At 42.5% G+C, this 13,478-nt stretch overlaps 1 protein-coding gene across 1 annotated transcript; it reads right to left on the bottom strand.

Moving 5' to 3' along the window:
- Nucleotides 1-2,535: 2,535 nt before the first annotated feature.
- Nucleotides 2,536-10,433, bottom strand: kif20a (kinesin family member 20A). Its single transcript, XM_059542073.1, has 19 exons — nucleotides 10,269-10,433; nucleotides 9,805-9,989; nucleotides 8,379-8,492; nucleotides 8,171-8,290; nucleotides 7,954-8,092; nucleotides 7,707-7,882; nucleotides 7,028-7,133; nucleotides 6,652-6,864; nucleotides 6,463-6,574; nucleotides 6,238-6,312; nucleotides 6,008-6,151; nucleotides 5,765-5,933; nucleotides 5,517-5,663; nucleotides 5,258-5,397; nucleotides 5,082-5,184; nucleotides 4,371-4,620; nucleotides 4,211-4,302; nucleotides 3,856-3,993; nucleotides 2,536-3,033 (listed from the first exon to the last, which is right to left on the bottom strand). Exons 2-19 carry the CDS (start codon nucleotides 9,976-9,978, stop codon nucleotides 2,707-2,709), a joined length of 2,739 nt encoding a protein of 912 aa, XP_059398056.1. The 5' UTR covers nucleotides 9,979-9,989; nucleotides 10,269-10,433; the 3' UTR covers nucleotides 2,536-2,706.
- Nucleotides 10,434-13,478: the final 3,045 nt, after the last annotated feature.

Raw genomic sequence — 13,478 nt, 5'->3', positions numbered from 1 at the left:
AGCGATACTCGGTGTTTACACCGGCAGCGTGACGAGCTCCGAGAGGGAGGAGCTACAGAGCTCTGTGCACGCGCCGAACTGCGTCATCAGGTGTCTGCATGTAGCGTTCTTATAAAAGCACACTAGACCAGGGTTCCTCAGTTAGTTTTCTCCGGGGGCCGAATTCCGCCAAGGGCCACTGACCTATATATATATAGACTATATATAATTATAATTATTTTTATTAAAATTATTATATTATTGTTGCTTTTGTTAAAATAATCAAAAGATGGACCCCCCCCCCCCCCCCGTAGTCTCTTTTTATCCAAACAATTATGAACACTTTTGCATTTAGATACAGAAGAGCTTTGCCTGTTAAATAGGCTATTAAAAACATATGAACAAACAAAAGATCTGGATCTTTTCACACACACACACATACACACACTCTCTCACAGCAGTTGGGGGTTCAGTGCCTTGCTCAAGAGCACCTCAGTCATGTTATTGCCAGCCCAAGACTCGAACCCACAACCTGGGTTAGGAGTCAAACTGTAACCACTAGGCCACAACTTCCCCCAGTGCTGACACACTACAGCAAAACATTGAAATAACTGACTTAAAACTATTTTTGTTGGTGAAAATACTAAGTCTTTTGCACAATACTGTATATTCATTTTGCTCTCGAGATCATCTGTCTGCTGCAAAGCCCTATGTAACGCATGGCCCTGTAATGATCATTTCACAATCTGGTAAACCATCATTTCCAAACAGATATGATCATGACATTTATAAAGTCTACAAGACCCTATAAGAACTTCTTCTGAAACTGAGCTCAAGCACATCTGATCCAGGAGGATGAAGCTGCTTGGAGTTTGGTTTGTAGGCTCTCTTTAAAGCCCAGATTTGAGGGATGTGTGCTGTATGAGCTGGACTATATTCACATCAAGTGCTTCTCATGATGTGACAGAAGCTGAGCAACAGTAATTATGCTCCACTTCCAGGAAAGAGAGCAAAACAAGGAGCTTGCTGCTGATGTTTAACCCTCTGTTCCTCTGCGTTCAGGAGTCACACTTGGCTCCTTCACCATCAAAAGGGATTCAAGCCTTGAAATGTAACTTCTTTTTTTTTAAATAAAAAATTAATACATTTTTATTCAGTAATATTTTCTGATTATTATTTAGAATTTTTGGGGATGATACTATGCAATATTGATACAATTTTAATAAATGGTGATCTTTGGATCTTTCTGTTCATCAAAGAACCCTGGAAAAATGCAGCACAACTGTGTTCAACACTGATAATAATCAGAAATGTGTCTTGAGCAGTAAATCATCATATTATTCTGATTTCTGAAGATCATGTGACACTGAAGACTGGAGGAATGATGCTGAAAATACAGCGGAGCATCACAGAAATAAATAAGTATACTGAAATGAGAGATATAGGTATATTGATATAGGAAACCATAATTTTATATTTGTTTTTCCATAAATTCTTAAAACTAAAAATGTTCAATAACAAAGTACCCTTCCAATCCTTTGAATGGTATTGTTTATAATTAAAACTAACATTAGTCATGAGTAACATTATTGTCTTTATTCCTAAAATTAAATCTTGTTCCTTTAATTATCGAGACATTAACCGTTACCTGACCATACATTTCTGTGTGTGTTTAGACACTAGTTTATTGGTAGATCGGTCCAGGAAGCTGTGGTTGGGATGTAACCTACAGCAAAGACTACAGACCCCACGTTCAGAGAAGGAAACGCTTTGGTTTCACGTTAAACAATTCTTCTTTGTAGTGGTTTGGTAGGATCTCTGCACTGTGGACCTAAACAGCAAGCTGAATTAAACCTGTAACACGTGTTTGCAAATGCTTGTGTTTCAGGCGCGAGAGGAAGGCAAGGCTTTGAGACAGATCTCTGTGGTTAGAGAGCAAGGAGAGCCGTCATCCACAGACCTGTCTTTACCTGTGTCTTAAACCCACTGAACACCAACACCACATCCATCAGGAGACAGTGTCCACTCGCCCTGTCCTCAGTCTCTCTCTCTCACACACACACACACGCCTTCCTGTAAGCACACTGTTAATAACCCTGTACAGACAATGGAGCCTGTCAAATAAACTGATGAAGCTTTAACAGTGGAGTGTTTTATTACATTCACACTCGTTTCAGTTGAGATTATACAGTGGAAAGACATTTAAAAGTGACAAACATACATCTCTAACCTTCCCAAACTAATGCAAAATGTGCAAAAGAGGAGCCAGAGCAAGAATGTAGTGATAAAATCTGCATTAGGAAACTTAAACACACGGCACAAAGACAAAAAAAAAGGCTAGCGAGTGCATTCGGTGACAGTAACACTGAACTCCTAAAGCATCACACACTCAAACTCTGAAACAAAGCAGCAACCCATGAAAGATTTACGGTCAGCTTCATGTACAACACACATTTGGAAGACAAGTTACGATTTGGAATCTATATTGCTTTTACATTTCGATTTGGTTTGCATAATATACCACATCAAAAAAAGAAAAACTCATGTATGAAAAAATAAAATGTGTAATAGTCTTTTAAAATGTTATCAAAATGACAAACATAAAATGAAACAAAAAAAGGGGGGAAATTCCCATTAAAATAAATCCCATTCATGCATCAAACGTCCACCTGATCATGTTAAAGACAGAAATATAAACCTGTCAGAGATGAAGCTGGTGTCTGTCTGCTAGTATTGGACTCGGCGCTGTAAGGGAGTGGACGGAGGGGACGGCTGGCGCGAGCGCAGCACACGCGTGTACGGCGTGCCCACCTCAGGACGCTGACGCGAGGGCGTGCGAGACGGGAAGAGCGAGCGGAAGAAGGGACGCTTCTCAGGAGGCTGGTTCTCCACATGAGTCACGGCCACACCACAGCCTCTCTTCTTACAGGAGCCGGACGCTGCAGGCGCTGGAGGAGGCTGGCTGCGCTGGAGCTGCGACAGAAGATCCTCCTTCTTACGCAGCTCTGCTTTGACCAGCTGCAGACTCGTGTGCAGCTCCACCAGCATCTGATCCTACAAACACAGCAGACGGGAGGCAGCCAGCAGGGTTAGAGCCCACAGCCAACCAGCACATGCTTCATTTAGTCCTTATGAAACCAGGGACGTCAAAACAGGGTTTAGAACGGACCAAATGTTAATAAAATTAATAAAAGCAAGTAGTTTAGAGGAAGGGATGCATGTGAATCTTGTGCATCATCATCATCTGGATTTTGCTAGTAAATGTATTTAATCTAAATTAGTGTGAAAGGAGTAAAAGAGAGAACAGGAAGAGACGTTGGTGTGGAACAAACCAGCTAGACACTGTTGAATATCAGTAATAGCTCAACTAAACGTGCTTATTACATAAAGGATAATCCACGGCTAGTTGTGCATTCAATGATTTTAATGTGGAGGCACAGAACCACCTGACGCGAAGCACGTTAAAATCATATAATGCACGGCTACCTGTGGATTATTCGGATTATACAATGGTCATTACCAGCATTAATGTTTGTAACGCAGTATTACACAGGAAGGGTAAAAATGACAGTTATTTTCATCAGTTAAGGCCCGTTCACACCAAGCACGATAACCATAAAGATATAGCTATAAAAATCTCTCTCGATATAAAATAGCAGAGTGCACACTACAACTAAATGAAATCATTGGAATCATTTTCGGAACAATCAGAACAATTAGACAGCCAATCAGAATCTGAGCTCGAGAATTTGAAGACGCAGACACGTGAATAAACACGATCTTGTTCTCGGTGTGAACGGGGCTTTAGAGCTGCATTCTGTATGTTAAGATCCCAGCTCAGACTGCAGTGTTGTAGTTCTGTTGAAGTGTGGTCACCTGTTTGGCGAGTTTGCCGTCTGCGGAGGACAGAGCGTTTCTGAGCTTCTCTCCGTCGGTGTTACGACAGCAAGCTCTTTCTCCAGACTGCAGCTTCACACCCAGCATCTGGAGCTCCATCCGCAGCTGCTTCAGGTTCTACAACACACACACGTCCCATGAGACACTGCAGATCCGCCTTCAGTGTGAGCCAGACACACATCAGCTCATACTGGAAATCACGTCAATCAGCGGAGGAGGATTAATCACACTGGTTCACATTCAAGACCTTGTGTCACGTTCATCTAAACCTTCACATTACAAGCCCTCCTCGTGTTCACTGGATGATCAGTCACTGTAAATGAGAAGCACTGACCCGCTGGCCCTCCTGCAGCTTGCGCTCGGCTGTAGAGGTCAGGGTTCCTGTGGTGCTCGTCACAGGCAGGTTCTCCTGGAGACGCTTCAGTTCTGAACGAGAGTGAGGCTTTAGTTGATGAACGATCTCTGGATCCTGAGACGGTTGTTTCTGCTCTTACCCAGAGTCTTCAGACGCAGCTCTGTGTGTGTGAGGTCCAGCTCCGCTCGGCACTGCTCCAGCTCAGCTTTACACTGCGTCAGCTCCACGCTCTCGTGGTCCGGGTCTCTCTTGTGTGTGGACGCCAGGCGCCGCGAGCGCCGAGGACCACTGACGTCACTCAGAGGAGGGAAGATGGGCGCTGGGGCGGCGTGACCCTCGTCCTTCTCCTTCAGAGCAGCAGCCAGCTCTCGGATCTCCTCGTCTCGCTCCTTCAAGACCAGAGAAAAACACTGAAACATCACATCCTCTAACAGAGATTACAGGAGCTCTGGACACAAGGGTTCACTCGTTCGGTTTATTATATTTTAATAATTATCTTTATAGAAAACGCTGTCCTTTTGAACTTTGTTCATCTGTGACTCCTGAAATACATCAATATTGAGCAGCACAAGTGTTTTCAACATTGATAATAATCAGAAATGTTTCTTGAGCAGTAAACCATCATATCAGAAAGATTTCTAAAGATCACGTGACACTGAAGATGCTGCAAATTCAGCTTTGATCACAGAAGTCAATGATATTTGAACAGACAATCACACAGAAAACAGCTGTTTTATATTGTAATATTTCACAGTTGTTACCATACTTTAATCAAATAAATCAAGCCTTGGTGAGAAGAAGAGACGTTTCAAACAGTGTTCAGAGCAGGTCGAATGGTCCGATGACTGACCTCCAGCTCCTGGCTGTAGTATTTCTTCAGGCTGCTCTTCAGGTTGTTGAGTTTGTTCTCACATCTCTTCTCCATCAGGTCCCTCTCGGTCTCCAGCGTCTCGCTGCACACAGAAGGAAGTTAAATCATGCACCACATCTCTCTCTTCTCCACACTCACACAGCAGTGGTCAGTACCTGAAGTCGTCCTGCATGCGGCTGATGACCTCCATCATCTCCGCACAGACCTGCTCTCGCACAGAAGCCTCCAGCTCCTCTTTCTCCTGCCGCTGACGCAGCACTTCACGCTTCAGAACATCGATGGCCTTCAGCAGCGCCTGCACAACACAGACATACAGAGGAAACCGCTTTAACCTTCAGAACAATCACATGAGAATATACAGCGGTCACATGTGAACTAGATGACAGTATCAGACTCAAGTGAAGCTGTATTTACTTCAGGATCAAACATGGTGATGTCTCCTTCCTCATCACTGTCGTCCTCCTCTTCCTCCTGCTCCAGTACAGTGGTGTTGGGATGCTGCTCTCGGAGCAGGGACAGGATGTAGGCCACTCGTGTCTTACTGCACGGCCCGTGCACCAGCTGACACACACACACACACACACACACACACACACAGAGAGAGATGTGTGAGTGGAGAACGTTCTCCAGAGAGGAGAGATTGAGCAGTGTGTCATATTTACCTGTGTGGCGATGGCAGAGAACTTGAGCGCCTGCAGCGTCTCGTCGTATGTGGAGGTGCAGGGGTTAATGTTGACCAGCATGCAGGAGCGGCCGTGACCACAGAAGAAGCTCTGCAGGACCCTGGTTAACTTGCTGTCTCTGAAGGGCACCACCAGCGGAGGCCGTGACCTGTGATGGTGACCGAGTCAGTGGATCAGGTCCCAGCGAGCCTCCTGCTCCTCGTATGGTGAAGCAGCACTCACCTATTGTTCTGGTTGTGTCTCAGAGCAGTGATGCAGCGGCCCAGCGTCAGCAGAGACGTGTTGATGTTGTTCGCCTCCTTCATTCTCTCGCCGTTCTGCTGGGCTTTACAGCGCTCAGATCCTGCCAAGTCACACACCGAGAGCCTGCCGGACCAAACAGGGGACAGCTCCACATTAAATCTACAATACCACAACTACAGAAGATACCACTAATGAAGCGAACGACTCACTCGCTGATTCTGGTCACCTGTCCCAGCTCCGCTTGAGGCTTGACATGTAGAACACGGATGGTAAAGATACTATGGCTAGAAATGTCAAGAACACACATCATTGTTATATTATAGTTTAAATGACTTTAAGCTCAAGTGTTACAATGCTTCATCCTATTGTAACGAGACGCATGATTGGATGAACTGCTCACAGTAAGACACGTGTAAAGAAGCAGTGTTTCGTACCTGCGGCTGGAGTTGTGGTTTAGGTGAGTGCTGGCAAAACTTTGGTTGCGTTGTCCAACTTTCAGCACTTTCCAGGCCTCTTCTGCACTTTGAACCTGGATCCAGGTCAGATCTGATGCAAGGACACACACAGTTCAGTCTCATGAAAACATATTTAAATGTCATTTCTGTTCGGTTTGTGATTCTCACCCTTCACGTAAGGGTTTCCATGTTTGTCGTCGCTGAGGCGTAGCGTGGCTCTCTTGTGGGACTGAAGTGAAGGTAACGTGTCCAGGAGATCGTAAAGAAACTCGTTGTAGATCTCATAAAACGAGACCCAGATGGAGAACTGCACACCCTCCTCAAGATCCTCTCCACCGCTGAGACACAAACCATTCGTCTCCAGACACACTCCGTCCGAGTCTGGAGGACAAACACACACCGCGCAGAAGCAGCGTCACGTTAGCATCTCAAACACATCTAGCAAGCAAAGCTGGAGTCTTTAAGTGGCCTAACATCAGCACTCATCAAACCCAAGTCTGTGCTGAGAGTGACGTAGCTCTGGGTGGATGTGAGAGCGGCTCACCCTCCAGCTGTGTTGTGATGTGACTGGTCACTGAGAGTCCACTGACGCCACTGTCCCAGGACAAACCCGCTCGCAGCCGGGACGGAGCTCCAGCGCTGCTCTCCACCTGAACAACACTCACACATTACATGTAGCTGCCATGTTTTCATTCCAATTTCTAGTTTTATCATAATATATGTTAGCGTGTGTCGTGGTACTCTCGTGAATGGCGGGGGAGACCGACACAAGAGAACAAACTGTTGAATAAAGTTATTTTGGTTTTATTTGCATACCATTACCGTTGAACCTCATGGACTGTGACCTTGAACACAGTCGGCAAGCTCTCAGATTTCATCAGAAATATCTTAATTTGTGAATCAAGAATGACATGAAGGTGAATTACTAATGACCGAATTTTCATTTTTGGGTGATGTGTCCCTTTAATAAAAAGCGGGGTACTGCAAACCATGCATGGAGTTGGGTTCTCAACTTTAAAATGTAAAAAGGCATGAGTCAATATTGTAAACTCCACTTGATCAAATCTGGTTTTAAGGGGGATTTAAAGTGTTCAGGATGGGTTTCATATCACTAATCGTTCATTCGCACATGTATCCCACAGTGAGGATTTGACACTCTTCGGAGGGTTGTTTAAACACACAGCTCTAGTTATGAGTGAAACAAGCCTGTAGATGTGTGTCACCTCTCTCAGCAGAGCGTCCCGCCGCATCTCCTCAGCGCGGACCTCTCGTGCGTCCAGTTTGCGCACCTCCTGGCTCAACACGGGCTTGAGGTCCATGGCGGAGTACAGCCGTCCAGACAGCTTCAGGAAGACGGAGACGAGCGCTCGCGGCAGCAGACCCACCTCTCCACCCGCACCTGCTCAAACACACACTCTTAACACCCGTCCAGCTGAACACATACACACACCGTGCTGGAGGCCGTCTCACCCTGTATGGTGTAGGTTTTGCCCGAGTTGGTCACGCCGTACGTGTAGAGGAGCCGGTTCTCTCCACGCAGAACGTCTCGCACCATCTCCCGTACGGTGTGATCGTAGACCTCCTGCTGAGAGCTCTGCGGCCCAAAGATCTGCACGAAGGAGGAGAGTCGTGTGATCCAGGGGGAAGCTTGCCTTTGTGAGGATTTCCTCAAGGGTGGATGCCTTACCTTGGTGAAGCTGAACTTGTGCAGGCTCTGAGCGACGCCTCTCTCGGCACTCTTCATGTTACGGGAGTCTTTCGGCGCTCGGAGAAGCAGACTGTCCTCAGACTGAACATTCACACAACCCTGAAGAGCACAACAAAGACTTCACTGTCAGCCAAACAAGCCCTTCCTCACTTCTAGTGCTTCAGAAGAGTGTGCCTCGCTCCTTCACCTGCTCCTCTCCTCGCTCCTTCTCTGCGTCAGTAAGAGGACGGATCCGCAGGAAAACCTTCAGCTTCTCGGAGCCGTCGTCAGCGCTGCCTTGTCTACTGACATCAGCCGTGATCTGCACAGACCAACAGATCCATCAACATCTGAGCCCCTGAGCTACTGACCATTAATACAGCAGGAAACATCTCTTACAGCGGTCTCTAATGAATACAATCACTGTGAGGGAGCTGCTTCTGGCAATCTGATAATGTGAGACACGAGAGCCCACTAAACAAACATTCAGAAATCAACAGTAGTGCAGTACAATACATCACATTATATACTAGACTGGTGTCTAGGAGTATTAAACTGAAAGAAAAAATGCTATTTTAATAGTATGTATTTCACAATTTCATTTGATAACTCTTGTCAAGTCATATACACACAGAAACTCAAAAGGTCTTCACAACACCCCACCAAAATAAAGTGAAGAAACCAAAATAGTAGTGATAACACAACTAAAACATTTTTTCATCCATGTTTTCATTTCAACAAACTTGTGTTGCACTTAAAAGAAACTGTTTAAGTTTTATGTGTTCATTAAATTACTTTAATTTTAGATAATACATATTAAATAATAAGATAACAAATATAAAACATTTTATAGGGCCCCATTATTGTTCATTTTAATGATGCTTTTGATTATTTAAACATAACAGAGTCATTAAAACATAATTCTGTAATAAAACTGAGTTCATAGCACTATTTTCTGTTTATAATACTATAAGGTGTAGTAAGCAGGTATTGTTTTGTGCTGTCTGTAGCTCGCTAGTGATCTGGAGGAGCTTGATCAACTGGTTCAGGTGTGTTGAAATAAAATAAACAGTTAATGCAAATAAACAGTTAGGTTTATTTGCAGTAAAACCAAGGTTAATTTCCAAAAGGGACTTCTACTTTTAATTAATTGTTAAATAATGTAAATCTAAATCTTGGATTGGTCAAAATAAAAACAAAAAAAGTAGTCAGAGTGTCTACCAGCAGAGGATAAGTCCAGCTAGTGAATGATGAACATTTGTATTTTTTAAAGAAAATTACCAGTGTTTTTTCTAGATAAGACTCTTATTCGTCGGCTGGGATCATGTAGTTAGAGCCCTTTAAAGCTGCACTAAAACTGTGATCTGAACCTTCAGCCCGTTGGTCCCCACTGAAGTCCATTATATAACGTTAGTGAAAAATCCTGGAATGTTTTCCTCAAAAACCTTCTTCATTTCTCTGCGCTGAAGACACGACATATTGGATGACATGTGGGTGAGTAAATTACCAGGAGATTTCTATTCTGTAAGTGAACTACTCCTTTAAGGGACAACACTATGGAAGTCACTGGGGACCAGCAGCTGAAGATGAAACATCCCTTTATAAACCCTAAAGAGTCCAGGAGTCAGTCGTACCTCTGTGGGGTGTGTACGGGGGTCTGCATCGGGGCTGATGACGGAGATCTCCGGGAGAACAGACACAAAGCGCTGAGATCTCATCACAGATCCCAGATCAGCAGCGGTGGACTCAAACACAGCCCCGCACTCTTCCTCATCAGACAGGAGCGCGCACGGAGAAGCCAGAGCCATGATGACACACACTAGACACGAGAACGCGCACAAAACAACTAACGTTAATATTAACGTCACTGTCAGGACGGTAATGCACGGGTAGATAAAGTTAACTAACGAAACACTAGTCACTCGGCTCAAAGACTGACTGGGGAACAATGATACATTATAGCTAACAACAAAATACAAGAATAACCGATAAACATTTCGACAGAGTAGCAGGATTTATTTTAGTAAGCTAACGCTGTGTTTGCTCTTAGCAGTTAGCATCGTATATTCGCAAATACTTGGCAAATACATTTTCGTACCTTGATTTATGACGTCCTCCGGATCCAACCGTAATTTTACAGTGATATAAGTGACTCCTACAGTTAAGCTAGGATCAGAACACCTAACCTGGACACAATTACTACTGTAAGTAAGCTAACCTAAACTCGTCCGTCCACCTGCACGGCTCACTAACGGCTGTCTAACAAATTCGAACGCCGCGGTAAGCGCGCTCCACCAATCACCGCGCACCGGGGGCAACTCCAACTGGCCAATCAGACACGCCGGAATAAAATCCTTTCCTTTTGATTGGTCAGTATTTCATAAAGCGCTTCCCCTCCCTTCGGAGCAGGCGTGGCAGCTAGCTTGAAAACGGAGTCTCTTATTTAAAATGTAATTATTTTTAATTGGGTAGAGTTACTACATGGTGAACGTATAAAGTGTGAAACGAAGCGCTGTTGCCAACTAATTTTCACTGGAAAATGCAGGTCGATTTGTTGCTAAAAGTCGTTAAATTACGTTGTGACGTCGTAGCGCGATGACGCTAAAACTGCCATTGCATAGAATTATACAAAATGTGGTATGTAATATGCTTCGACTTGCGTACTGATTAAAATATCCATTGCTAGCTGTGTATGAGCACATGCAAGTGGATGTATATGGATAGGTTTATTTATATAATAAGAATGTTTTTGTGTGTGTTTGTGTGCACTGGTTTGCAGAGGTGGAAAGTAACGAATTACATTTACTCGCGTTACTGTAATTGAGTAGCTTTTTTGTGTACTTCTACTTTTTTAAGTATTTTTTTTAATCTGTAATTTTACTTTTACTTAAGTATATTTTGTTTGAAGTATTGTACTTCGCTACATTTTAAAACACATTAATTACTGAGTAAAAAAAAAAATCGCTCCCTGGAAGGTATGGCAAACTGGCGCTAAAATCACAAGAAAGATGCAGACGGACAAAACAGGCGTTAGTGGTGCAGACACCGCTGAAAACGAAACCCCGTCATATTCTGAAGTTGAACTCAAGGAAATGAAGTGAACCCCTGGCCATATGTATGCTCTATTATGCTGTGTATGCTGTGCTTGCCTAGGGAGACCAAACTAGCAGTTTATAAAATCTCGACAAGACATCAACCCCACGTAAGCATATAGAGGTGAGCTAAATAATTGCGTCATTGCATTGGTGGTTAAAATGATGCTTTGACATTTTAGCAAGAGGTTTTGCACAAATTAGCCAAAAAGACTGGTGCGGAGTGTGCGATATATATTGTCTGCGATAATATCATAATTGTTGTTTTAATGATGTACGCGCGCATTTAGAGTGTTCTTTCACTGTGTGATTCAGTCTGTTGAAATGCATTTAGAATGAAATCAATCAAAATCATTTAGAATCAAAATCACACAAAGAATACTGTCTTTTCCTCTAAAAATCATAATCACACACACACACACACACACACACACACATATATATATATATATATATATATATATATATATATATATATATATATATATATATATATATATATATATATATATATATATATATATATATATATATATAGATCAGTGGGGATTTCTTTAAGACTGCAAGGGAAGCTCAGCTTCCCCTCTAATGTAAAAAAAAACCCAACGGTCAAATATGTACTATTGTGTATTATGTATTGTGTTAATCAGCTACATGTCGGCTGAGTCGATTTTCTTCTCATACATTCCCGTAGCGTCACAGTGCATTTCCCTGTTGAAGCCGAGCGTCCATTGACTTCGATGGGGCTGCTTTGAACAGTTTTTTTCAGTGCTCCGAAGCTAGACGGTCATTGGATAAATGCTGCGATTATGTCCCGCCCACGGACGCTCAGCGTCTCTGGAGGTGAATGAAGACTGGGCTTCCGCGTGATGATTGGAGGATCTGTCGATCTCCTTTTGACTGACAGCGGTCTGCACCATAAGAAGTCGGCGAAGCTGTTTCACGCTCAGTCCCATGATCGCGGATTTCTCAAGTGTATTCGAAAGACAAACTGCGGCAATATTTCTTGATATTTGTAAAATGCAGAACCACCACAAAATTAAATTGGTAACTAAGACAGATTGAAAATGTGCGCGCGCACACACACACACACACACACACACACACACACACACACACACACACACACACACACACACTATAGCCATCTAGTGGTTAAAGTGATTTATTACAATTTTTAAACTGAATTTCCCCAAAAATGGGCAAAAATCTTACATTAAACCTTATAAAATTATCCATGGTATCCCCATGTATGAAAGTTAGAAATCTGGGTCTTTTATGAAGTGAATTTTACCTGAAATGCTTTTTTCTTTTTTTGTAAAAAAAAAAAAGCCTATTTAAATAAATATTTATTTATTTATAGAAATGTAAAAGATTTAAATCCTCCAAAAACTGTACAAAGTTTAGTAAAAACACAAATGAACAGAGTAAAATTATATTTGTAAAAAATTTAAATATTTTACTATTACAAAATGAAATGTTATTGTCTGGGGTCAAAAAGACCCCGAGTGTCACTACAAATGAAGACCATCAGAGGGTTATAATGTAGGCCGAAAATGAGCTTCCCCTCTTTGAAAGACCAGCAGCCGCCACTGATATATATATATATATATATATATTTTTTTTTTTTTTTACAACAGGACAGTAAACTAAGAGACTTGCGTTTTAGACACCATATTGCCATTGTTTTTGCTCTATTTCTACAACAAAAATGTATTCCAAACACAGCCACCAAAGCAAAATTTTGCATCTCTGAGCAACATGACAGTGTTTCGTTTCTGAATGAATCAACTGTTTAAATGATTTGGTTCAATCGCAATGACTCACTTATTAACAGTGACTTGCTGACACATACTGGCCATTTTAATTTCACATTTAAAGTATCTTTTGATTTTTTTTTTTTTTTTTATAATTAAGTTTTTATAATTTCAAATGAGTATTCAACATTTTTTGTCTTGTATATCAAAACATTATTCATGCATTTGTAACTGCAGGTTAAATGTATTCTTGTCCTGCACTAAACAGTGTAATACATCTAAATGCCACTTCCAATGAAGCTTTTGCATTTCCTCTGCATTAAAAGATGAGTTTGTTGATACTGATTTGCCTGGTAACAGCCCAAATGTTTTATTATTCTAAATAACTGATTCCTTTAATTAAAAACAACTAGTTTGAGATTAATAGACCTATCCCAGGGGTGTCAAACTCAGTTCCTG

The sequence above is a fragment of the Carassius carassius genome, chromosome 47 (genome assembly GCF_963082965.1).
Source record: "Carassius carassius chromosome 47, fCarCar2.1, whole genome shotgun sequence".
Lineage (NCBI taxonomy): Eukaryota > Metazoa > Chordata > Actinopteri > Cypriniformes > Cyprinidae > Carassius > Carassius carassius.
The sequence above is the reverse complement of the archived record's forward strand: the minus strand, read 5'-3'. Positions and strand labels throughout refer to the sequence as shown.

Bases quoted from the DNA above. Each gene is read 5' to 3' on its own strand.
- kif20a (XM_059542073.1), bottom strand. From the start codon at position 9,978: ATGGCTCTGGCTTCTCCGTGCGCGCTCCTGTCTGATGAGGAAGAGTGC. The intron at 6,575-6,651 runs GTGAGAATCACA...TCCTTGCATCAG, and splicing joins TGGAAACCCTTACGTGAAGG to ATCTGACCTGGATCCAGGTT. The intron at 6,313-6,462 runs GTACGAAACACT...TGACATTTCTAG, and splicing joins AACCACAACTCCAGCCGCAG to CCATAGTATCTTTACCATCC.